General features: G+C 45.7%; 1 protein-coding gene across 1 annotated transcript; it reads left to right on the top strand.

Moving 5' to 3' along the window:
* The first annotated feature begins 10,413 nt into the window (after positions 1 to 10,413).
* On the top strand, positions 10,414 to 25,888 carry LOC143675492 (uncharacterized). Its single transcript, XM_077151693.1, has 4 exons — positions 10,414 to 10,419; positions 10,516 to 10,566; positions 10,649 to 11,076; positions 25,566 to 25,888. The coding sequence occupies exons 1-4, from the start codon at positions 10,414 to 10,416 to the stop codon at positions 25,879 to 25,881; spliced, it is 801 nt and encodes a 266-aa protein (XP_077007808.1). The 3' UTR covers positions 25,882 to 25,888.
* Positions 25,889 to 25,901: the final 13 nt, after the last annotated feature.

The raw sequence follows: 25,901 nt of genomic DNA, 5'->3' as shown, positions 1-25,901 counted from the left end.
GCTGTCTCTCCTCGCTGTGGCCCAGGCGGGGCTCATTGTGCCGTTCGCCACGCCCCCTTCTCCCTCGCCGGAGGAGCAGTTCTTCGGACAAAGCGCCACCAGAGATTTTAGAAAAGAAACTCAGTAATCCGTGCTTCCTCCTTAAGATTCAAGAAACACAAAAAATCAAAATGAAAGATAATAGAACGAAGACAACCATAAAAAGCGCCCAAATGAATGAAGCAGTGAATAAGCACATGCTAGAAGCAGATGGACCAAACCACAGTCCCCTCCCCGACCTTTATTATTATTTTTTAAATTTATTTTTCTATTGTGAAATATAACATATATCCAAAAAAACCAATGAATTACAAAGTGGTCACAGAACAGATTTCAGAGTTTGGTATGGGTTACTGTTCCACAATTTTAGGTTTTTCCTTCTAGCTGCTCCACCACACTCGAGACTTAACGAAATATCATGCTCAAGAAAAAAAAAAGAATGGGAGAAAGATCAGAGGTGATGGTGGAGTGATACAGAGAAGGTGGGGTTTAACAGATGACTATGATTGCTGAATTGTTAAGACAATATTTCTTTTAGCCCACAGGACCTTAGAGCAGCTAGAATAAAAAACCTAAAATTATGGAGTTGTAACTTATATCCAACTCTGAAATCTGTTCTATAACTAATTGTTGCAATGTACTTTGAAATTTATTGCTTTTATGTATATATGTTATTCAAAGAGAAGGAGGAGTATAACAGAAGGATAGGATTTAATGAATGAGTGTGACTGCTGAATCATTATATTGATATTTCTGTTGGTCTCCAGTGTCTTGGAGCAGCTAGAAGAAAAAACAAAAAATCGTGGAACTATAACCCATACCAGACTTCAAAATCTGTCCTATAACTGCTTGTTAAAATGTACTTGGAAATGTATTGCTTTTTTGTATAGATGTTATATTTCAGGATAAAAAAAGATTTTTTTAAAAAAATCGACAATGCAGTTGCAGTTTCATAGAGACGCAACATAAACACATAAACATAGGCTGTCATTGTTCACATGGTAGTGTGTGTTTGTTCTTTTATTTCATCAACAAAAGAATGAGAACAAAAAGGGGAGCAGCTCAAGGTTTAGTCCTCTAGTGACATCGCCTCCCCCAAACCCTTGGCCCTGTCCTGCCTGGGCTGCTTCACCACTGAGAGCTAGGTGCTGACAAGTGACTTCTCTGGTTGACGTGACTTATGTTTCTAGAGAGTTCTGAGAACAACCCTTTTCAAGATACGATCTCACATCTCCCTGGAATAATTAAGATGGGATAAGGAAAACGTCCTCCATGGAGACGGAGGCCAAATAGTGAGAGAGGAACGAAGCTACAGGCTTCCCTCTCAAGCCTGGATGTCCGAAAGAAGATCGCTGGGTGAGGGCAGAGGGAGGAGGGCTGGCCAGGCCAGCGCTGGGAGGGCCGAGGGGAGGAGCAGCCCCCAGGGCCCACCTGACTAAAGGGAGACTTGGGAAAAGGGAGGCGGACAGGAGCATTTGGCGTGAGAAGCCACACGACCTCCTCTGACCCAGTGAGCCTTCAGCAACATGAACGTAAATGTTTGGTGGGAATGGGTTTTTTCCGGAAGCTGGTAAAGGGGCTGAATTTTGTGGTACATTTGCTGGGGTCACCCAGTCAAGTCACATCAGTATTTGTGACAAATACTCATGCAGTATTTGTCCTTTTGTGTCTGACATGAAATCATTAGAATGAGCACATTTATAACACCTGAAACTGGAATAGAGGATACCAGGCTCCGGGGGAGTGTAGGGAATGGGGCGTTACCGCTTAAATTATACAGCTTATCTTTGGGGTGGTGGAAAAGTTTTGGTCATGGGTGGTGGTGTTAGCACGGAATTGTGAACAATTCACGGCATTGAACTATATATCTGAATGTGATTAGAGGGGATATTTTAGGTGAATTTTACGTTACTTGAATAAAAATGAAAAAAAACAAACAAACACCAAACCGAACAACCGTTGGACTGACTGTACGACACAAACAGGGATCTAATGCACACAAAGGGCTATAGTTAATAGTAAAATTATAATATTCTTTCATCAATTGTATAACAAATGTACCACCTAATGTACAGTGTTAATAATGGGAGTGTGGGGGGAGGGGAAGGGACCCTACGTGGGACATGACTCCCGGGGGTATAAACCTCCCTGGCAACATGGGACAGAAATCCTGGGATGAGACAGGACCCGGCATCAAGGGATTGAGAAAACTTTCTTGGCCAAAAAGGAGAAGAGAGAAATGAGACAAAATAAAGTTTCAGTGGCTGAGAGATTTCAAACAGAGTTGAGAGGTTATCCTGGAGGTTATTCTTATGCATTATATAGATATGTCCTTTTTAGTTTATGGTGTATTGGAGTGGCTACAGGGAAGTGCCTGAAAATGTAGAGCTGTGTTCCAGTAGCCTTGTTTCTTAAAGATGATTGTTTAATGATACAGCTTTTGCAGTGTGACTGTGTGATTGTGAAAACCTTGTGTCTGATGCTCCTTTTATCTAGGGTATAGACAGATGAGTAAAAAATATGGATAAAAAATAAACAAATAATAGGGGGAACAAAGGTTAAAATAAATCGAATAGATTGACGTACTAATGGTCAATGAGAGGGAGGGGTAAGCAGTACCGCATGTCTAAGCTTTTTTTTTCTTTCTTTCTTTTTCTGGAGTGATACAAATGTTCTGAAAATGATCATTGTGATGAATACACAACTGTGTGATGATAGTGTGAGCCACTGATGGTGTGCTATGGCTGGACTGTATGTGTGTGACAATTTCTCAATAAAAATATTGTTTTAAAAAACCGTGCAGCTCATGTACAAAATAATAACAATAATAATTCGGTGGGGGGACTCTGTATCTTCTGCCTGATTTTTCAGTTCCTACTTCTCTCATAAGAAAAACTCAACTCACAAGCAAGAAAGGACAGCCTTTGAGACTCTCTTAGGAGACACCTATATGTGTGCATCTGTTTTATTCACACTTACATCCCCAGTATCTAGAATAGTGTCTGGCATGTAATAGATGCTCAGAAAATATTTGTGGGATAAATATATACCATTCTGCACACGTGCAGTTTCTGTCATACACATCTGTGTCTTTCTCCTTCTAAGTCAGGGCCAACCGTCCCCAAAGTGTGGCTGTGGTTGGCGTCCCCTCAGTCCCAGCTCCGAGGCCCTTGGCTCCTACCACAGGGCCGAGAGGCCCCCTGCTGCTTCCTAGCCTGCTCCTGGGTTCCCGCAGGGTCCCTCCCCAGTCACCGCACCACTGACCCCTGCCCCCTGCCCCAGGGAGCTTCTCCTTAAGAGCTCCATGGCCGGGAAGGGCTGGCGCTGAGACGGCCCTGGGAGAGCTCTCCAAGCCAGCCTTTTGGCTTTGGCCTATCGCCAAGGCAGGGCTGTGGCCTTTCCTGCCTGGTTCTTAGAGCTTCAGGCCTGTTCCTCCAGCTGGAGTAGAGAGATTTGTAGCCAGCATCAACCCCCTGCCTCCTTGGAGCTGCAGCATTATTAATTTCTTTTCTCTGGCCACAGTAATGGAACTGGCACAGAAGGCGAGGCATGCAGCTCCGCATCACGTGTCTGTTGGGAACATGTGACCATGGGCAAAGAGCAACCTCTCCAAGCTTCAGCTCTGTCTCCAGATGAGCTCAGGCCGGTGAAAGCTGCCCCAGCAATGTGTGGTGAGGCTGTGTTCTGCGAGAGGATCTCTGGAAATTCGAACACACGAACACTCTGCTGGTTTCCTTTTCTATCCCCCCCATCCCCAGCCAGCACCCCTCAGTGCAAGCTGCTGGCTGGCTGCCCAAGGGCTGCAAGGTCCTGGGCCAGCTAATGGGCCTGGGCAGCCGCTGACCAGAGGGGGAGAGAGGCGGCCCCTCATTTGTTGAGTCACAGGCTCAGAGGCAGCCCCCCAGGCGGGAGCCACAGCATGGTGGAGGGCTGAGCCAGAAGCTGGAAGCCCATCAGGGACAGGTCTTGCCCCCCATGGGACCCTGAGCTCCCCGGGCTCCCCAAGGCAGACTGTGGGGTACAGAGGCTGGTCCTCACAGTAATCTCAGAAAAAGGAAAGTCCCCAAGGCCCAGACGTGCAGGGCGGTGAGGTGCATCCTGTGCAGGTGCCAAACTTGGCAAATAAAAATGCAAGACAGGAAGTCCAATTCGACTTGAATTTCCAATAAGCATCAAATATTTTTTTGGTAGAAGTAGGTCCTATGGAATATTTTAGGGCATACTTCTCCTGTAAAGTTATTTGTTGTTTATCTGAAACTCGAATTTAACTGGGCATCCTGTCTTTTTTCTGGCAACCCTTCTCCGTCCCAGGCCCTTCCCAGAGCCTGCAACCTCCCCCCACTGGAGGTTCTGGAACTCTCCTGGGAAGCTCCCTCCTGGCTGCCTGTCCAGGCTGTGTCCTCAGTTTCCTGGATGGTGACCCATGCAGCCCAGCATTGAGTGGGAGAAGCGAAGAGACCATGACAGAGGGAAGAGCCGGGGTCCCCTCAGCACATTTCACCCTCAAGCCTCTGTGAGCAGAGAGGGCCTTGCCTGGATCAAAGGAGGGGGTGGGTGGGGAGATGCTCTAACGTTGCAAAAGGTGCTCCTCCTGTGAGGGGAACTGTCACTGGGCCACCTGTCTTTGCCCAGCTTGTCAATGTCCCTCATCTTCATCTTCTCTCTCCTGAATCTTCTCACCCTCCACTGGACTCCAATCCCCATCTATATGTGATGGCATCCCAGTGGGACTCCTGCTCCTTTACTGTGGAATAAAAATATACAGTTCATTCAGGGGTTACGGTCTCAGACCACTGCCACCACTGCCCACTGGACACTGTTCCAGGAGCCTTCCCGTCCCTCTTTGTGAATGCATCTGGGCGCTGCCCCTTCCTCTGCTGACCTCACCATTGGACGCAGCCGGCTCTTACCTGGGCCACGAAGGCTCCCTCCAGTCCCGCCCCGCTCGAGCTCTCGGCCCACACCACACCCACAGCCAAATTTCTAGAGCTCAAATCCAAGCACATCCCTCCTCTGCTTCAACCCCCTCAGCAGTTTCCCGTGAGTCCTGGGGTAAAGCCGCCATGCGGCCGCATTCTCATGTCCCAGGCCAGCGGCCAGCCCCGGCCCGGCTCGCGGTCCCCCACAGGCACCCCCTACCCCCCTTCACTGATCCCCTGCTGTTCCTTCCCTCTGTGAGCTTCCCTGTCCTTCCCAGGGAACTTCGCTGCCCTGCAGGCTTCCTCATCAGAGAAAATCAAATGGAAACGGGATGCGAAACTCTTTTGTAAACCGGAAAGTTCTGTGCGAGGTGAAGGAGAGGACGCAGGTCGTCCCAGAGCCTAGTTCTGGCCGCCTGGGAGGCCGCACTGCCCGCGGGGGCCCGCGAGACCAGGGGGCACGATGTGGAGGGGCAGAGCTGAGCAGCGTGCGGAGGACGATGGGGCTTGGGTGGGGGGTGATGCCTGGGGGGGCTGGGGGGGGTCAGGGAGTGGAGGTCCTCAGGGGACCCCTGAGGAAGCAGGAGCAGGTTGGTGGGGTTCTGGCCTCTTCCTTCCAGCTCAGCCTCGTGAGCCATCCGGAGGTGCTGACCCAGACCCCACCCTCCTCCCCTAGAGGCTGAGCCGAGATGGTCCAGAGGATGGAGACGGCAAGGCAGTGGGTGAGTCATGGGGCTGAGTTAGAACCCATTCACCCCTTTCAGGGCATGGAGGAAGGCTGTGCCAGCAGGGGCATTCTTCAGGTGTGCCCCTCCCCCAGCACACCCCCTGCCTCTCCCCGCCCCCACCCCCACCCCTTTCTTCCAGATCAGTGCATGCTTCCCCTGGCTGCTAGCCTCAGAGGTTCCATGAAAAGTCCATTGGCCTCCCGGGGAATCAGGCTTTCTTCACCTTCACAGCTATCATTCATTCATTAAACGTTCAGGTACTGGGGATTAAAAACCAGCCCTTGCCTTCCAGGAGCTCTCCACCCAGCTTCTGTGCATGCCCTGCCTCTGCAGAGGAGCCCCCTCAGCAAGAGACAGCCCCGGAAGAGCCTGGCACACCAGCACTGCCCGGGGCAGGCCAAGGGGGGTGTAGCTGGTTGGGACACCGCCCCTGAGAGCTGGGTGAGCTCAGAAGGCACCGCTCTAAGCTTCCAGCCTGGAATGCTCTGCTTCCCAGTGGGAAGACTGAGCCTAAAGGGTGTGTCTACAAAGATTCAAACAACATTGTTTCCTCCTCCTCTTATCCCCCTCCATCCACTTTCATGCCCCCCTCCTCCTCCCAGTTCTTCTCTTTCTTCAAATGAAGGTGAATACTTTGACACACGTAGGCACAGCCTGAGCTGATGGCTTTAGAACAGGCTCTAGTGTGATTGGTCCATTTTCAGTGTGAAGAATGAATTTTGGCTTTGAATCAGTAACAGCTCTGTGTGTTAGAGAACAGACACTATCAGAACTGGAACGACTTAAACGAAATCTAATTCCAATATAACCGCTCATTGTATAGATATGGAAACTCAACTCTAGAGAGGGCAAAGGAAGCAGAATCCTTTGATAATTCCCATCTATTTTCCTGTTCTCAAACAAATATAAACTTTACTAAAAAAATAAACCACATTAAAGAAAGGATGAAAAAGGAAAAACTCACCCTAATCCCAACTCTCTAGCATAACCATTGATCACACTTTACTACCATTTCTTAACTTTTTTTCCTTTTTTTTATTAATTAAAAAAAGAATTAACAAAACAATTAGAAATCATTCCAATCTACATGTACAATCAGTAATTCTTAATAACATCACATAGTTGCATATTCATCATTAGTACATTTGCATCGATTTAGAAAAAGAAATAAAAAGACAACAGAATAAGAATTAAAACAATAGAAAGAAAAAAAAAAAACAAAAAACCTATACCTCACATGCAGCTTCATTCAGTGTTTTAACATAATTGCATTACAATTGGGTAGTATTGTGCTGTCCATTTCTGAGTTTTTATATCCAGTCCCGTTGTACAGTCTGTATCCCTTCAGCTCCAATTATCCCTTCTCTCTCTTTTTTTTTTTTTTAATTAACGGAAAAAAAGAAATTAACCCAACATTTAGAGATCATACCATTCTACATATGCAATCATTAATTCTTAACATCATCACATAGATGCATGATCATCATTTCTTAGTACATATGCATTGGTTTAGAAGAACTAGCAACATAACCGAAAAAGATATAGAATGTTAATATAGAGAAAAAAATAAAAGTAATAATAGTAAAATCAAAACAAAACAAAACAAAACAAAACAAAAACCTATAGCTCAGATGCAGCTTCATTCAGTGTTTTAACATGATTACTTTACGATTAGGTATTATTGTGCTGTCCATTTTTGAGTTTTTGTATCTAGTCCTGTTACACCGTCTGTATCCCTTCAACTCCAATTGGCCATTATCTTACCCTGTTTCTACCTCCTGCTGGACTCTGTTATCAAGGACATATTCCAAATTTATTCTCGAATGTCTGTTCACATCAGTGGGACCATACAGTATTTGTCCTTTAGTTTTTGGCTAGACTCACTCAGCATAATGTTCTCTAGGTCCATCCATGTTATTACATGCTTCATAAGTCTATCCTGTCTTAAAGCTGCATAGTATTCCATCGTATGTATATACCACAGTTTGTTTAGCCACTCTTCTGTTGATGGAGATTTCGGCTGTTTCCATCTCTTTGCAATTGTAAATAACGCTGCTATAAACATTGGTGTGCAAATGTCCGTTTGTGTCTTTGCCCTTAAGTCCTTTGAGTATATTCCCAGCAATGGTATTGCTGGGTCGTATGGCAATTCTATATTCAGCTTTTTGAGGAACCGCCAAACTGCCTTCCACAGTGGTTGCACCATTTGACATTCCCACCAACAGTGGATAAGTGTGCCTCTTTCTCCGCATCCTCTCCAGCACTTGTCATTTTCTGTTTTGTTGATAATGGCCATTCTGGTGGGTGTGAGATGATATCTCATTGTGGTTTTGATTTGCATTTCTCTAATGGCCAGGGACATTGAGCATCTCTTCATGTGCCTTTTGGCCATTTGTATTTCCTCTTCTGATAGGTGTCTGTTCAAGTCTTTTTCCCATTTTGTAACTGGGTTGGCTGTCTTTTTGTTGTTGAGATGAACAATCTCTTTATAAATTCTGGATACTAGACCTTTATCTGATATATCATTTCCAAATATTGTCTCCCATTGTGAAGGCTGTCTTTCTACTTTCTTGATGAAGTTCTTTGATGCACAAAAATGTTTAATTTTGAGGAGTTCCCATTTATTTATTTCCTTCTTCAGTGCTCTTGCTTTAGGTTTAAGGTCCATAAAACCGCCTCCAGTTGTAAGATCCATAAGATATCTCCCAACATTTTCCTCTATCTGTTTTATGGTCTTAGACCTAATGTTTAGATCTTTGATCCATTTTGAGTTAACTTTTGTATAGGGTGTGAGAGATGGGTCTTCTTTCATTCTTTTGCATATGGATATCCAGTTCTCTAGGCACCATTTATTGAAGAGACTGCTCTGTCCCAGGTGAGTTGGCTTGACTGCCTTATCAAAGATCAAATGTCCATAGATGAGAGGGTCTATATCTGAGCACTCTATTCGATTCCATTGGTCGATATATCTATCTTTATGCCAATACCATGCTGTTTTGACCACTGTGGCTTCATAATATGCCTTAAAGTCAGGCAGCGCGAGACCTCCAGCTTCGTTTTTTTTCCTCAAGATGCTTTTAGCAATTCGGGGCACCCTGCCCTTCCAGATAAATTTGCTTATTGGTTTTTCTCTTAACTTTTTTTAATGCAATAATCACACAGTATAATTCTGTATTTTACTTTTTTCACTTGACTTTATGTTCTAAGTATTCTCCCCATGTCATGACAGTCTTCATAACCATCATTTCACATGAGTGTATAGTGCTCCAACAAGGAGATGGTCATTTTTTTTCATGACTTGTTTAACCATTCCCTGTTGAAAAATATTTAAATTATGCCCAAATTTTGGCTACTATAAACAATACTTAAATGTTGATTTTTCATTTATTTATTTCCTTGGGAAATAGACTTTCATAAGTGAAACTGCAAAGTGTGAATATTATGAAGGCCCTTGATCTATATTAACAAATTGCTTTTTTACACTGTACTACTTTAAGTGTCACTGCAATACAAGGGGCCGCTTTCATTCCATTCCATGGCTTAAAACAAAATATAGGGTGAATGGGTGGCTCCGTGGTAGAATTCCTTCCATGCGGGAGACTCGGGTTCGATTCCTGACCATGCACCACCCCCTCCCCAAACAAGCAAAACATTAACATGTCCACTTTACATGTGGCCAGAACGTAAATGTTTTTTAACTTCTGACTCACCAAGTCCACTACAGGAATAATGTAAATAGTGAGCACCCGACACACCCACTGAAGACTGTGATAACTTGATGTTGAGCATCCTAAAGAAGGTGTGTGTGTGCACGTGTGTGTGTGTGTGTGTGTGTGTGTGTGTTGAAGTTCTTTAAGAGGGGATTATGGGAAGAAGTTCTATATTCTACTTTATACACTTTCGCGTTGTTTATATTCTTCTTTAATCCTTACTTTTATAATTAGCAAACCAACAAAGATATTTCCATGAAAAGACAAAACATCTGAAAAAAGCAGCAGCCCTTTTCACTTGTAGTCATCATGCCAGTTAAGGCATCAGAAGCCCGGCCTGGGGTTTTCTCAACTGTCATATGGCCGCCATGGCAATACTAATGCCGTCGGGCTATTCTGTCACTTAAATGAAATAATTCCTGTAAAATGCTGAGCGTGGTCTTGCATTTAGTGTTAGTAAATATTAACCACATTATTATTGCACTCTCTGACACTTCTTTCCGACTACAGCGGCCCTACTCCCCTCCCCGCAGCCTCTGCCACCGTTTCTCATCGCTTACTGCGACGACCCTTCCCCAGTTCCCCAGCGCGCGGGTGGCGGCAGCGGGCTCCGGCCCGAACGGGCGCCCACTCCCCTCCAGACGGGCTGAGGACGCGCCGCGTCTCCGACTGGCAGAAACGAGGGAGCGTGTTTGCAGTAGAGGAACAGCTGGGGGGGAAACACCCAGAAGTCAAAATAATATCATCTGGTTTCTTAAAAAATGAAATCTCCAAGCACCCATCATGCGTAGAATCTCATGCTTATTTTCAGAAAAAGGGAAAAAAAATATTTAAAAAAAATTAAAGCCGACTAGCCGAGCCCCACGCGGAGAGGCCACGGGGCGCTAAGGCTGGGCAGGAGCAGCGGCCCGAGAAGGCCGAGCTGAGGAATCTTTCTGCATCTTCGCTTCCCGGTCTGCAAAGCGGGGCTGGTAACAAAGAGGGGGCGGTGTGCGGGTTAAAAGGGTTACTGCTTGCATGCGGGTGAGATGCTGGCCCAGCGCTGTCTTAGCGCGGCTGCGGGCCTGGCGCCCCTCCTGGGGCAGAGCTCTGCCTCCTTGGGGCCCCCTCCTGGGGCAGAGCCCCCTCCTCAGCACGGGGCTCCAGCCGTTGGGCCTCAGCCAGCAGGTGGTGGGGAAGGGGCGGAGGCCGGGGGGAGGGGTCCCTGCGGTCGGGCAGAGGGCGGCTGAGCTTGGGTAACTTCTGCTTCTAGAACGACCTTGAAGGGATTGCCTGGGGGGGCGGCCAAGGTGTCCTGGCAGCTTCCGGACCCGGGGCCAAGGCCATTGCCAACCGTGGGAGGATCGAGGCGGGGGGGGGGGCAGGGCTGGTGAGGAGGACGCTGGAGGGGGCCGTGGGGAAGGTGGGGGGAGGGGCGGGGGCAGGGCGGTGCAGGAAGGCCCGCGAGACCGCGCGGCAGGACCCGGGCTCCCCTCGGCCTCCCCGAGCACTCCCCACCCGCCCGAACCCCGGCCTCTCGGGCCTTCTCGGGCCGGTACAGCCACGGGCCGCCCTCCCGGCCCCGGCGGGGGCAACTCGGCGGGAGCGACTCCGCGGCCGCTCTCCCGGCCCCGGCTTCTATTTCGGGCACCACATTATTTCCTGCTGTGATTTTTTCAGCCTTCTAATTCGGGCTCTGAGGTAAGCCGTGACATCCGCTCCGCGCTGCCGCCCCCGCTCCCCCCCACCGCACCCCTCCCCGCCCGGCGTCCTCCGCCTCTCTCCCCCCTTCCCCCAGGGCGCAGGCACCCCCGAGGCCCCCACGCTGCACCCCTGGGACTTCAAGGATTCACTCAGCGAAGCCTGCCTAAGAATAGGCGTTAGAGGGAGGGATTTCTCTCCCCGTGTTGGGTGACAGAACCTAGCTAGAATATGTTTCTAGGCAAGGGTTTAGAAAAAAACGTCAGGGACCGGGTATAAATTATACCATTGTGTCCCCGATCCAGAAAGAGGATTGCAGCTGCCTCCAAATCAGTGGTTCTGAGCGGTGTTTTTGGACAAGGGCCCTTTTGAAAATCCGATGAAAGCTCTTCCCCCTCCCCAGAAAGTGTCCACTTGCAAACCCCACGTAAACACACAGACACTGCAGCTCTGCTCATAATTAGGGCCAGGTAGGGGCAGCGTCCCTCCTGAAGTGTCCACGGAACTTAAGGGCCCGGGGACCCCTCTTGAAAAGCCCAATTCAAAGGTTGAGGATTGCATAGATCTGTCTACTCTTGCATTTCATCCCAAACACCACACATCACCCCTTTCTTCTCCCCCCTCCCCCAGGTGAATCTCATTATATTTAATCAGTTTCTTTGTATGGGCAAGGATGTCATTCCCAACTGGAGGTTGCATTGTAAACTGCTTACTTGGGATGGTAGCAGAGTCCCTAGGAGCCCTCATTCATTACCTCATTCATTTCTGCATGCATCTGGCAACGGGAAGGCGCAACGCTTGGAACCAGAGAGACTTGGGTTCGAATCCACACAGCAGCTTTGGTACCCTGACCTGCCTGGCCCTCCATGTCCTCATTTGTACAACGCGAACTCCAGTACTGAAGTTTTCCTCACACGACTACGTGAGGCAGTGCAAGGAGCGGGGGGGGGGGGGGGGGGGGGGGGGGGGGGGGGGGGGGGGGCTCTGGTTGACTTCGGAATCACTCAGACCTTGTCTGTTGCCCATTAGAGTGAGCAACATCCAATGCAGTTGTTTTTTTGTTTGTTTGTTTGTTTGTTTGCTATTACAATAGATAAGTAAACTGAATCCAAAATAAGGAAGTGAAGTGAGATGAGACATCTATAGAATTATACTGGGTTAGAGTCCTACCCCAGGCAGATAATATAGCAACTAACACAGGAATCACCCTTTGAAATCTGATTCTTGAGTCAGGATCTCCCCTTTTTCTGCAGGTATAAAAAGGGGATACTCAATCTCTTCCTCTAGTTTGATGGAACTAACAGGAAACTGACCTAACCCCCTCTGGCCAACTGGAGAGCTCCACCTGCCTATTCCAAACAATTTCCAAAGCATACCAAACGTTTAACCACAGACTTGTAACCACAAAGACATCGTTCTTTTGTTTTTTATTTTTCTCGATTTCAAAAACCCTGCTGTATAAATATGCCACTCTCCCTCCCCTTAGCGCGGCTCTTGGTTCAGTCAGTCCTCCAGGCTTGACTTCCTGGAGCTGTCCCTCTCAAGCTCTCTAATAAAGCTTGCCTTGATCCGTTGTGGTCTGTCCGTTCCTTCTTTTCAAGCATTCTCTTCTACCGTCCTTCACTTTCCTTTCATCGTTGACTTTCCCTACCACCCACAAACATGCCTCCCTCCATCTTTATAAGATTTCTTTTCCCTAGGGTGTCTTCTGGTTATTGTCCTAGTTCTTCCTTCCAGTACTGTGAGATGTCTCTATATGCAGTTACCGCTACTTCCTAAACACACATTTTGGTCCTATTTGCTTGCTCCTCCACTTCCCAAACTGCATACTCAGTGTGATGGCCTAATTGCCCAGTTCAGGGACCGTTTCTCAGCTCTCACTCTCCCTGACATATTTTCTGACCCTCATGGAGGGCTTTTCTTTTCAAATTCCCTTCACATTTTCTCCCACAGGGGTGCCCCAGTTAGTTCCTTTTCCTACCTCTCTGATTTCTCCTTCTCTATTGCTGCCTCCTCTACCTCTTCTGCACTTCTGCCTCAGTTCCCCTTCTCTGCCCTCTGCCCTTTGGGAGAGGGGTTTCACTGATTTTGTGGCTTCAGCTATCTTCTCTAGGTCAGCAGCCTCTGATTGGCCTCTTGAGATGCAATCCAGAATTCAGTGGCCCAGATAACTCTATATGTAAGCACTGCTGTAATCTCAAACTCTCAACATATCTAAAAATGAGTATCTTTTCATTTTTATTCACCTTCCCCTGATCCAGCTTTCCCTCTTGGCTTCTCTTTTCTGTTTGAGGCCTGACACCAAGACACAAAGCGCCCATCAACTTTGACTGTTCTCTTTCTCTCTTCTCCTACCTCCTTGCAGACATCAAATCCTGTCCATCACTCCTTTGGGATCTGTTGTGGATGAATGATGTCCCCCCAAAAGATATGTTGAAGTCCTAGTGCCTGGTACCTGTGAATGTGACCTTATCAGGGTCTTTGCAGATGTAGTCAAGTGAAGATAAAGTTATACCAAGTTAGGGTGGGCCTGAATCCAATATGACTGGTGTCCTTTTAAGAAGAAGAGGACACACATGAGGGGGAATGCCATGTGATAGTTGAGGCAGAGATTGCAGCCTTGCAGCTGCAAGCGAAGGAACACCAGGGATTACTGGCAAACTACCAGAAGCTACAAGAGGCAAAGAAAGTTTCTCCCGTTTAGGTTTCTGAGTGAGAGTGGCTCTGCTGACAACTCGTCTTCAGATTTTTAGCCTACAGAACTGTGAAACAATAAGTATCTTGTTTGCAGCCACCTCATTTGTGGTATTGTTATGGCAGACTTGGGAAATAATACAGGATCTCTCTGGCATCCATCTCTTCCTTCCTTTTCCATCTCCATTCATCTAATCCTTCCCCAGAGTTCCGATAGTTACAGTTGCTTCCTGGCTGGTTTTTCTGCTTATAGTCCATCCTTTAAACTAGTTTAACTTTCGAGTCAAGACCCACCTACCCTGACTATGTGAACTGCTTTAGCACATCTTGCCAATTCATCCCATCTGACCCAGTGGCATCTCTCCTACTGTTATTTAATGTTTCATATTTATCACAGATGTTGAGCAGTTTCCTGGCCCCTGATCTGAGCTTGCCCAAGGCCAGAGGGACCCCTGGGATGGCATCCTGGCATTAATAGGTGCTTCTGATTCTTCTGTCTCCAGTATTTTTCAGTCTGGCTCACTTCAGCCCTCTTTTTTTTTTTTTTTTAAATTAACCGTGGATCGCCCTTCACCAGAAAGCAGAGGGCTCGACAACTCCACTGCTTAGAAGGGCCAGGCAGGTATTGAGATGGGTGAGGCAGGCTACCTGTTCTCTGGCAGGGTGGGAGGGACCAGGCTTCTAGAGCCCAGTCTATGGGGGTTGATTGCCATGGGCCCAGGTGGCCAGATTTTTCAGTTTTTCAAAAGAAACACCATATCTGAATTTTTACATGAAATTTCTGAATTTTAAAACATGGTGCAGACCAAACAAAATACAGCTGCAGGCTAAGTTCAACCCACAGGCAGCCCTGGCCATAAAAGTTTCCTGCTTTGCAGTCATTCCTGATGTGGTAGAAAGCATTTAGGTCTGGGAGTTTTCTACTTCTCGTCAGGAATGGGCTGTGTAACCTTGGGAAAGTTACATCCTCTCTGGGCCTCAGTTTCTTCAACTGTACAATGAAGCATCCAGTTAAATGCTCCCTGAAGCCTTTTCAGCTGGCCAGTTCTGGGGCTTGGTGGTTTATCCTAAATGGTGGGGACATCCTGTTTAATGGAATCGGCTGGTTGGGGAGGCCCCCCATGTACACGTGCTGTACATGGACTACCACACTGCAAACAACTGGAGACAATAAACCTCTGGTTAATTGAAATTCTCCCAGGTTAACTGGAAACCCCCTTTTAATCAAGCGTATTGTTCAAAGAATTTCTGAAACATAATTCAGTTTCCTGCCTTTCTGAGCTCTGGAGATGTTGCCATGTGGGCAAGGGGAACTGGTGGTGGTGTCTAGGGCTTGCCACTGGGGCTGAAGGGCATAGCAGAAAGCAGAGACTGGAGATCCTTGCAGGCCACACCAAGCTGGGATAGAACAGACTTGTCTCTAAGCCCAGGACCACCTGGCTGGAACCATAAGATAACCACACTGGGGCCTCACGAGCCTCTTGGCAGGATGTTTAACATCCACTTTTGGAGCATACGTCACTCCCAAGCAGGGAATCAGTTGAAAACTGGCACAGCCTAGAATGTGTCTCTAGGCTGGCTGCCAAGACACACCTAAGCTCCTTTCCCTGAAATGCTCAGGTGCTTCACAGATCTTGGTCTGAGTCCACACTTACTAGCCCTGTGACTTTAGGCAAATGCCCTAACCTTTCTGAGTCTCAGTTCCCTCAGCTGCAAATTGGAGATAACGATGCACCCTCAGGGAGCTGTTATGAGGAGCAAATGAAAGCCGTGAGCTTAACTGGCTGGTGTGGTGTTTAGGGTTGAATAAGTGCTGAATAAATGGAAGTCATTGTTACATTAGGACTCAACATCTTTTATCATTTAAAATCCAGTCTGATTCTCCAGATTTAAGTTAGTAGGGTTAGAGTAAACACCAGCCACCTACCACCTCAGTGGCTATTTGTGAAACTGGCTGCAGAGTGAGCTGTCCTCTCCTGCTACTTCCCCACCCTATAATCCTGGAATAGAGATACGAGCCTTAAAATCAGAACCAGGGTCTCAGTTTTGGAACCATCATATTAATATGATTGTCAGGAATCATCAATGGATGTGAAAGAGTGACAAGGGCAAGATATTTAAAGTTTCAAAGTTTCTCTCCCCCCAAATTACGTATTCCAAAGAGAAAAGCAGTAATTTTACAGTGGCTACACCTGGGGAGAGACCACCTTAATCAAGTGGTCAAAGTTACCATCACCCAGTACTCGGAGAACCAATACGGTGTGCTTCCTGAAGTGATGCCTTGAAAACACAGAAACCCTCTGTGAGATTCCTGACCTGAGTTTAATTGTGAGCAAATATCAGGCTAACCTAAATGGTGGGACATTCTACAAAACAACTGGCATGTACTCTTGGAAAATGCTAATGTCATAAAAGACAAAGGCTGAGGAACTGTTCTGAATTTAAAACCAAAAACCTATGACAACTAAATGGAATGTGTGATTCTGGATTGGATCCCGGACCACGAAAAAAACACTGCTATAAAGGACATTATTGAGACAACTGGAAACATTTTAATATGCATTCTAGATTAAATGATAGTATTATAGCAATGTTAAATCCCTGATTTTTGTATTATATAAAAGGATGTCCTTGTTCTTGAGAAATTTACCCTGAAGTAGTTAAAGGGGTACAGCACCTGCAGCCTACCCCCAGAGGGTTCAGAAAATAAAATAATAAGTATAAATATGTATATACATATGAGAGTGATAAAATGATAAAACAACTGTAACAAAAGGTGAACATTTGGTGAACCCAAATGAAAAGTACAGACATATCTTGGTGATTTTGCCAGTTCGGTTCCAGGTCACTACAATAAAGTGAATCATACAAAAATCCCAATGTGTATAAAAGTTATGTTTATAATATACTGTGTCTATTAAATGTCAACAGCATTATGTCTTTAAAAAAACATTGTACGTACCTTAACTAAAAATACTTTATTGCCATAAAATGCTAACCAGCATCTGAGCTTTCAGCAGGTTGCAGTCTTAGTGCTGGTGGAGGGTCTCGCCTTGGGTGTGGACGGCTGCTGAAGGCAGGGGTGACTTGTTGGAATTTCTTAAAGTAAGACAGCAATGAAGTTTGCTGCATCAGTCTTCTCTTCCTTCTATGAAAGATTTCTCTGTAGCAAGTGACACTGTTGGATAGTATTTTACCCACAGTAGAACTTCTTTCAAAATTGGAATCAGCCCTCAAAATAAAGCAGCCCTGCTGCTGCTTTATCAGCTAAGTTTATATAATATTCTAAATCCTTTGTTGTCATTTCAACAATGTTCACAACACCGTCACCAGGAATAAATTCCATCTCAAGACACCACTTTCTTTGCTCATCCGTAAGTGGTAACTCCTCATCCATACAAGTTTTAATGAGACTGTAGCTAGTCAGCCACATCTTCAGGCTCAATGCAGGGCTGCCACAAACCTTCAATTTAAGAAAGAAAGAAAGAAAAAACCAAACAGTATCTTCAGAGCCCAGAATTGCAAAGCACAATAAAACAAGATATTCCTGTATATGGGAGTTCTTTGTGTTGATCATGCAGCTTTTCTAAAATTTAAAATTAGTTCAAAATTTTAAAAAATAAAAAATCAGAGCCAGGGGTGCCACATGGCAGAGCCTCAGATCACCTGCCCCTGCAGCATGAAGTAGAAAGGGCTCTTTGCCTTGAAGATGGCATTTGAACCCAAAGCTCTGCTAACTGCAAGAAGCTTAACATCCCAAACTTGTCTCCTTGGTCTAAAATATAGATGATGATAATGCCTCACTCTTAGAGTTGTTCGGAGGACTGAATGAGGTCATCCATGTAGAAGCTCTAGGCACCTAGATACATGCCCAAACGGTAGTCACAGATTCTTCGAGTACATCTTAAGGATCCAGAAGTGATCAATGCAAGCCCAGTTCTTGCCCTCACATAGTTTATACTCTAGTCAGAAAGATAGAAAATAGATGAATAAACAGGCAGATATATAATTACCAACTGTTGTTAATCCTATGAGGGTAGGCAGGTATGGCAGTAGAGGTGGGGAGAGATGGGGGACCCTACATTAGGGTGCCCAGTAAGGGTGCCTTACTGGGAAAAGGATATTTAAGCTGAGACTGAAGAATGAGAAGGAGCCAGCTATTGGAGCTGAGGTGAAGGGAGGGAGGGGTTCAGCAACCAGGTAGTGGGAACAGCAGGAGCAAAGGCTCTGAGCAGACAAGGGCTTGGTGCGGGCAAGGAGCTATTACCTCCTTGGAGACAATTCTATTGCTCCTTTTATGCTCCTTGAAGGAAGGGCAGCACAGCACCCAGCACAGTTAGGCAGTGAACCAACAAATGAATGTCCTTTGGTTTCAGTTTTTGCCCACAAGGTGCTCTCCCCTCTCCCAGTCCTTAACCTCATGATATAGGGGGAAAGAAGGGGCTTCTGAACTAGCAGCTCTAGTTTTCCCCTTTAAACATGATGTGATCTGTGGGCAGCTTTCTAAGGTCACAGAACTGGAAGGGACCCCAAAAATCTTGTGGTCTCACCCCCACATCTTAGAGAGGAAGAAACACAGGCCCAGACTCAGGGTAGACTTGCCAAAACCCGTGGACCTGTTAGGGGGCCCATGCCTAGTTCCTTCCCCAGCCCCACAGCCTGCTTTATTTATTTGTTCAGCAGGTTTGTTTCAGCCATGGCACAGCTTGTTCCGACTCTGGAACATTTCTGAGATGAGCCAATTTTTAAAAATCACAGAAAATAAGTGGATTACTCTTGGAGCTAAGGGGTGGGGCAGCCGGGGTGGGAAACAGGTTTCATGCCAGCTTTGGGCAGAGTTTTGGCTTATCCTTTGCTGTTCTCGTTTCCCAGAAGGAACTCCATCTAACAGGATATCCTGCCTCAGTTTCTTCAGGACCAGGATGTGGAAAGAATATGGCACTGTAAGATTTCTGGTTCTCATGTCCACCCTCAGCAGCCCAATTCCACTCATCCTGGCTTCCAGTTGGCCAGCCTGGGGATATAGAGGTGTTGGGACTAGTACCTGGCTCATTCTTTTCCCTCTGCCTGCAATGTCTTCTCTCTTCTCTGCCTGCGAACTCTTACTTACCCTTCAGAACCCAGGTGTAATGTCACTACCTCTAAAACCTTTGACCCGCAGGGACTCTACCAACTATTTTTTTAGATTTAAAAAAATCTAAGCAGGGGCAGTGTGATGGTGGCTCAGTGGCAGAATTCTCACCTGTCATGCCGGAGACCCAGGTTCGATTCCTGGTACCGGCCCATGGGGGAAAAAAAATCCAAGTAGGACAAACAGCGTAGCTAAAATGCTAAATTTCTTTGTTTTTGTTTTACTGGAAACTAATTCAGTGAAGTAATGCTGGTTATTATCTCATGTTGTTCCAAAGCACTTACTTGCAGTTATGTAACTATTTGATTACCAAAAACTTAGAAAAGAATAATTAATAAATGCAATTTGCTTGGCTCACAAAATAATTTACTTAATGCAGTAAGCCTAGGGTAGTAGAAGGGGTAAGGTGAAGGTGACAAAAGGAATCCTGATGTTTTGTAAAAAGGCTGTGACTCTAAGACACTATCTAGCCTTTTGATAAACGTGGCTTCCTCATTCCCCCACAGGCCTGACTCGTAAAGGTGCTCAGAAAGTATTCACTGAACATCTGAATGAGGGTGAGGAAACTCTGTGGCTCTAGGGTCACAGAAGCTTCTGTCACCGCAGTTGGCTGCCCAGTGGGGACCAGGCTAAGAACAAACTGAGAAGCTGTTTAGCCTCAGGCTCCTCCCTAGCCCAGCAAGACGTCCCATTCTTTAGCACTCACTCATTGAGGCTGGTAAGAACCTGGGGATAGGGTCGTGTATTCTGGAACCCCCTCTGTCTTTTTCCTCCAGGCAGCTCCCCAAGAAGTGGAGTCTGGCCAGCTGTGGGAGGTGCTGTTCCCCTTCATTTCCAAGATTAGCTCAGACCTTAAAAATCACAGCCTGGTACCAGCTCCTCTCATGCCAAGGAAAACAGTAGATGTCAGAAGTCTCCTTAGGTATCTGGAAGAGAACAGCTCCTTCTGCTCCCTCCCTTCCTAATATGAGGTCATTGAATCAGGATGACAAAGCAAACAGTGACATATGTTGGGACTTGTTCCCAGACTGATTCCAGGATTTCTCCACCCCACCCTCCTCCCCATCCTCAGAATGGCAGATCCAGGTGTGGACAACAATCTGAACTGAATTTAGTGCTAGGGATCCTGATCCTGGGAAACAGAAGCTTATTGGGAGACTTTGTGTGATTGGTAAGGAGGAGGTCCTGGCTAGAGTACCTTGGTTAAAGAGGGAAGCAATGGATAAGTACTAACTGGACATTTGCATAGAGCTTTCCAGGGTTCAAAGTATGTGCACATTTTCTAATTTGAGTTACGGAAGACAGAAATTCTTTTTCCCACTTTACAGATAAGGAAGCTGAGGCTCACTTAAGGTCAGCAACTTAATTACAGTTACATGGCTTAAGCATGACAGAGCTAGACTTAAAGGAGTTTTGGGACTTTAGATAAAACATCTTCCCACCACCCCATGGTTCGTCGGACTTCAGACACTGGTATACCTTCGTGGTTTTTTGCCTTGTTGCATACCATCTGTAGTATTATTTACTTACTGCTTTTCTTTAAATAAAATCTTTTTAAAAATTGACCTCATTTTAAGCAATAATACACATATACATAATGAATGCATTTATATGGGTAGCACCTAAATTAAACGTTTTCATCCTCATGCCCTAAAGTCAACTCTCATTACTAGTGAGATACTAGTGCCACACTGTAAGAAACTCTCCTACTTCACCCCATGTTACTATGAATGTTGAAATGCTCAGCCAGAATAATCACTCAGGGCCACCACTGTCCTTGGAAAAGCTATGCCTCAGAATCACAGAATTGTTGAATCATGGATGATAAGAGATAGGTCACGGAATCCAGCTAAGGGGCAGAACCCTATGTAACATGCCAGCAATAGCCCTAAAGATGAAAGTGGAAAGCGGCACCATTTAGAGATACAAAGATGAATCAGCTGCAGACCTTTCTCTTAAAAACTAACAAAACTTAGGGCGGGCCGCGGTGGCTCAGCGGGCAAGGTGCTTGCCTGCTATGCCGGAGGACCTCGGTTCGATTCCCGGCCCCAGCCCATGTAACAAAAAACGGAGAAACAGAATACAATAAAACAAGAAAATGTTTAAAAATGTTTCCCTTTCTTCCTTCCTTCCTTCCTTCTATCCTTCCTTCCTTCTCTCTGTCTGTCCTTTAAAAAAAAAAAAAAAAAAAAAAAAAAAAAAAAAACTAACAAAACTTACACATAAGCAACTGAAAGCTAGAGGAATAAGTAAAAGATCTAGAATTGGAGCAACTCAGATGTAGACTTGGACTCCTAAACTCTGTGTGCCTTTGAGCAAATCACTTCATGTTTCTGAGCCTCAATTTCCTTATTTATAAAACATATATCTCCTCTTTCCACCCTTTAAGGAGGATAGGAGATTCAGATTAAAACTGGGTCTGAAAAATCCTCTGTAACCCATAAAGCTATAATATAGTCTATAAATAATAAACACAACCCCAAGCCCCTCCATAAAGTATTTGAGTTCTAACTGGGGAATGATTTTCTTAAGGTGAAACCAGTTGGTAAGAGATTTGAGGAGCACCATTTTGGGCCTTACCGGTTCCTAACTTGCTGCTTCCGGGTCTTGGACCCAGGAAGATGTTGGTTTGCCGAACCAACTTAGCCCTTAACCCTTCTGGGTATCCTGCTTTTCTTTTTCTGTAAAACCTTGGGCCCCAAGTGCACGTTGACTGCACGATGATGTGTTTCCACTGCCCCCTTGTGGCCATTCCCTGCTATAGCTGCACTGCGTTTGGAAGCGGTGTGCGTGACAAAGGCAGACCTGAAGAAACCTAAGGCCAGCCCTCAAGCTCAGGATGTTCCAGAGCCAGCGGAGGACTTAAAACCCAAATTAAAGCCAGCTGCAGGAATCCAGAGCTTCTTCACAGGAAGAAATAGTTTCTGCCTGCTTTTACCCCAAGAAAGACAGGAATCCAAATCTCTGACTGGATTAAATTTGCTAAAACGATGGTCAGTTTTCTTAGATGGTCCAGCTTGTCTGGAGCAACAGCCTGGAAATAAAGGGAGCTGTGAGATGCCTCTTCTATGCCAGGAAGATCCAAGGGCCAGAACCTGCACTCCCATCCCCTACGCATTTAAATCAACTTACCCGAGCACCTATTTTTGTGAACTGGGAGGTATCAAGGAGGGAACAGAGGGAGGTACAAAAATAAGTATGTAGTTACTCTCCTCAAGAATTCACAAAGCTTACAAGCATAAATAACCCAGGCACACACAGAATGAATGGACACCAGGCCGCTGGAGTCAGGGCTATAATGGAAGTGGAAATAAAGTGCTGGGACTGGTGGGGAGGGGGACTTACTGCCAACCATGAGGAGCAGGGAGGCTTCCCCAAGTTTGTGAGACTCAAGCTGGACCTTTAAAAAACAAGTAGGACCTCACTTCATAGCAGACATGAGTGAGGACTACTACATGATACCAGTGGTAATTATAAATTTTTGGTGCCGATTATGTGACAAGCAAGGCTAAGGGTTTTACAGACATATCAGTTAATCAATCTCCACAACAATACTATGAGGTGGGTATTATTTTCTCTATTTAATAAACGGGAATACTGAGGCTGAAAAGCAAAGCTTGATAGGAAATAAAGGGAGAAGAAAAAGACAAGGGTGTTTTTCAGGGAGTAATCATTATTACAGTACCAGGAACATGTGGTCAGCAGGGGCAGAAAGGGTCAAGGGCATATGGGGGGGTCGCCGTAGTGATCAAAAAGTATAGGAACCCTACGATGAGGACTTTTAAAACCTCAAACAAATTTGAGGTCTACCCTATAAATAATGGGAAACCTGAGATTTCAGAGCAAGTTATTCTGCCCAGGATGGTGTTTTAGGATAATTCAGGAAATATGGGGTGGAGAGTCAATGAGACAGAGACAAGGAGACCTGTGAGGAGTCATAAGGTGAGGGGAGCAGGAGTTAGGGCAGGGGCATGATTCCAAAAATCTCTATGTGGAAAACTGTTAAGACAGACCTGGGGTAAAATGTCAGTGGCTGAGAGATTTCAGAGTCAAGAGGTTATCTTAGAGGTTATTCTTACGCATTATATCGATATTCCCTTTTTAGTTTAAGGTGTATTACAGTGGCTAAAGGGAAGTGCCTGAAACTGTAGAGCTGTGTTCCAGTAGCCATGTTTCTCGAAGATGATTGTATAATGATACAGTTTTCGCAATGTGACTGTGTGATTGTGAAAACCTTGTGTCTGATGCTCCTTTTATCTAGGGTATAGATGAGTAAAAAACATGGATAAAAAAATAAATAATAAGAGGAACAAATGCAAAATAAATTGAGTAGATTGAAATATCAGTGATCAATGAAAGGTAGTGGTAAGGGGTATAGGAAAAAAAAAATAGGGGGAACAAAAGTTAAAATATATTGGGTAGATGGAAATAATAGTGGTCAATGAGGGGGGTACGGGTTATGGTATGTATGAGTTTTTTTCTTTTCATTTTTTCTGGAGTGATGCAAATGTTCTAAGAAATGATCATGGTGATGAATATACAACTATGTGATGATATTGCGAGCCATTGATTGTACATCAAGTATGGAATGTTCATATGTTAAGAATGTTTGTGTTTGTATGTTGTCAATAAAAATATATAAAAAAAGACAGACCTGGGGGATGATGAAAGAGAAGCTACCTGTCCCTTCATGCACTGAGCCCTCCAACCTGCCCCATCAGTGCCAAGTCCTATGCAGGGGTAGAAAAATTCTCAGTCTCCTGTGGAATAGAAGTCTCAGTCCCACCCTGGACTATGGTCGTGACAAACCTCTAAAACCAAAGCAGAGACTGTATGGTGTGTGAATAAAACTACTTTAAAAAAAAAACAAAGCAGAGCAAGGTCTGCTCAGAGGCTGGAGAAGAAATCTTGAAAATTGTCCTTGATACCCACATCAAGGGATAAATCTCAGGATCAGAGAGTGGCCTGTCACAAGGAAAGACCACATCAGTTTGATGTAATGACCCATACCCCAAGGGGTCAAGGAGAGTTTTATGTCATTTCCCAGCAGTCTGGCATCTGGTTGTACCAAATCTACCCCTCATATGCTGTGGGCTTTCATTCCTGCTTTTGATTGCCACAGGGCTGGCAGGCTTCCCTCTGGCTCCCTCTCTCAGGAAGCTGTCCACAGCTGCTGACCTCTTGTCACACCCTATCCGGGAGGTGGCAGCATTTCGATGGTAAAGCAACAGATTCCAAGGCTGTGGCTAATGGTTTCAAAGTTTGTTGGAAATTATATCATCTTTCCCAACAGGGCTAACTCCAGCCAGTTCCACAGAAGTAGAAATAGACAAGCTGCAGCTTGAGCTACAAGGAGATACCTGGGCTTCATATTTCCTATCCAGCATTGGGAGAATTCTAGGGGAAATATTCATAAAGCACTCAGCAAACATTTACTGGATGAGCCAAGCATTATGTAAAATCATAGCATGAGTGTTCCCTGTTCTCTTTTTTGGTGTTGCCTTCCTACCTCGTTTTGTTTTGTTTTTGCCATTAGATAATCTTGCCCTGAAGTCACCCAAAGCCACTTCTACCTGATGAGGTCTGTATCTAAGGAAACAAAACAGAGTTTAGAATCCTAAAATGATGTACTATATAATAACCCTTTTTAGGGAACTTAGATATTCCACATAGGAAGTACTTCTTAGATCTCTTTAAAACAATAAAAACAGCTGCAAAACCTTTGAAAGTATAGTCTCATCAGGAGCCAAACCATGCACTGGAACTCTAGATCTCAGGATGCCTGCAAGAACCCTGATTCCACACCTGGAAGGGAGGCAGGGGGATGGGGGCAGAAGGTATTGAAAAAATTATTTCAGTCCCACAGTGGAAGGGACATAAAGTAAGATAAGGGGGACAAAGTAACCCTTGCTGTATTACTCAGCTAGTTAAGTGTCAGAGTCAAGCAATGCAGGTCCCTGAATTTGGTGTCAATGTTCTTTCCTTTACAGTATGACAAAGTCTGTGCTTATGATACGGTGCTCAGATTTTTTAGTTGATGCATGTGCAAAATGCAGTCCTAACCTCCAACTGCAATAAACAGAAAAATAATAGTGGTTGTGTTATGGTGATGTTAAGATTTTTAGATACTTTTTAGCCATGCTTCTCTATCCTAAAAATGACTATACTGCTTTATAAATATTTCCCTTTTCTCTAATCATCCTTAACATGACTGAATTAGGATCATCAGCTTCCCCATGTTGCCTCGAGCAAGAATTATAACCTCCAAGGCTTTAGTTTCCTTAACCATATACCTGAAGGAAATGATACTACCTCATTGAGTTTATTCTCAAGGTTAAATGAGAGTCCATGCAAAGCACTTAGTACAGTACCTGGCACACTGGGGGCACTAAAGAAATCTTAGCTACTATTATTATTAGAAAATTTTAATCAAAAAATGGCTAAGAGAAGAAAGTTTTGGCTTTCTAGAAGTTACAGGTTCCTAAAAAAATTCCAGAAGTAGAGACTCATTTTAAAACTAAATACATTAGATCCGCCATCTTATCCTTCCCTTTCTCCTCCTGCTCCGGCGGCTCTCCAACCACCACCGTGCCTTCTTCTGCCTTCACCAGCTCCTCCGCCTCCGGCCTCGACAGCCTTGCCACCCTCACCTTTCCTCCTCCAGAACAGTTACTGCAGGAGTGGAGACGATACAGAGCAGCTCCCGGAGCCACGACAGAGATCAAAGGGACGGCGTACCCCATCCTGGAACGGCTGACTGTCTGGGAGAACCAGCTCCGGTGAGATCGCCGAGGGGCGCAGGCTTTCCCGGGCGGGACGGCAAGCGGCCGGAGTCCCTCCCTTCCTCCTTCCCAGGCCAGCTGGCAGAATTGGGCAGGTGGTCCCCTTGGGCCGCGGCGGCTGGCGCCCCCACCACGCGAGGCCCCCCGGACCAACTGAGAGAGTTGGGTCGGAAATCCCCAGACCGTGGAGAACGGTGACCGGGGGGTCCCTTCCAAAC

The sequence above is a fragment of the Tamandua tetradactyla genome, chromosome 3, assembly GCF_023851605.1.
Source record: "Tamandua tetradactyla isolate mTamTet1 chromosome 3, mTamTet1.pri, whole genome shotgun sequence".
In the NCBI taxonomy this organism is placed as follows: domain Eukaryota; kingdom Metazoa; phylum Chordata; class Mammalia; order Pilosa; family Myrmecophagidae; genus Tamandua; species Tamandua tetradactyla.
The sequence above is the reverse complement of the archived record's forward strand: the minus strand, read 5'-3'. Positions and strand labels throughout refer to the sequence as shown.

What these genes read in the sequence shown, in the direction of transcription:
- LOC143675492 (XM_077151693.1), top strand. An exon ending in TGGGCCTCAGCCAGCAGGTG is followed by an intron (nt 10,567 to 10,648) that starts GTGGGGAAGGGG and finishes TTCTGCTTCTAG; the next exon opens with AACGACCTTGAAGGGATTGC. An exon ending in CTTCTAATTCGGGCTCTGAG is followed by an intron (nt 11,077 to 25,565) that starts GTAAGCCGTGAC and finishes TTCCTCCTCCAG; the next exon opens with AACAGTTACTGCAGGAGTGG.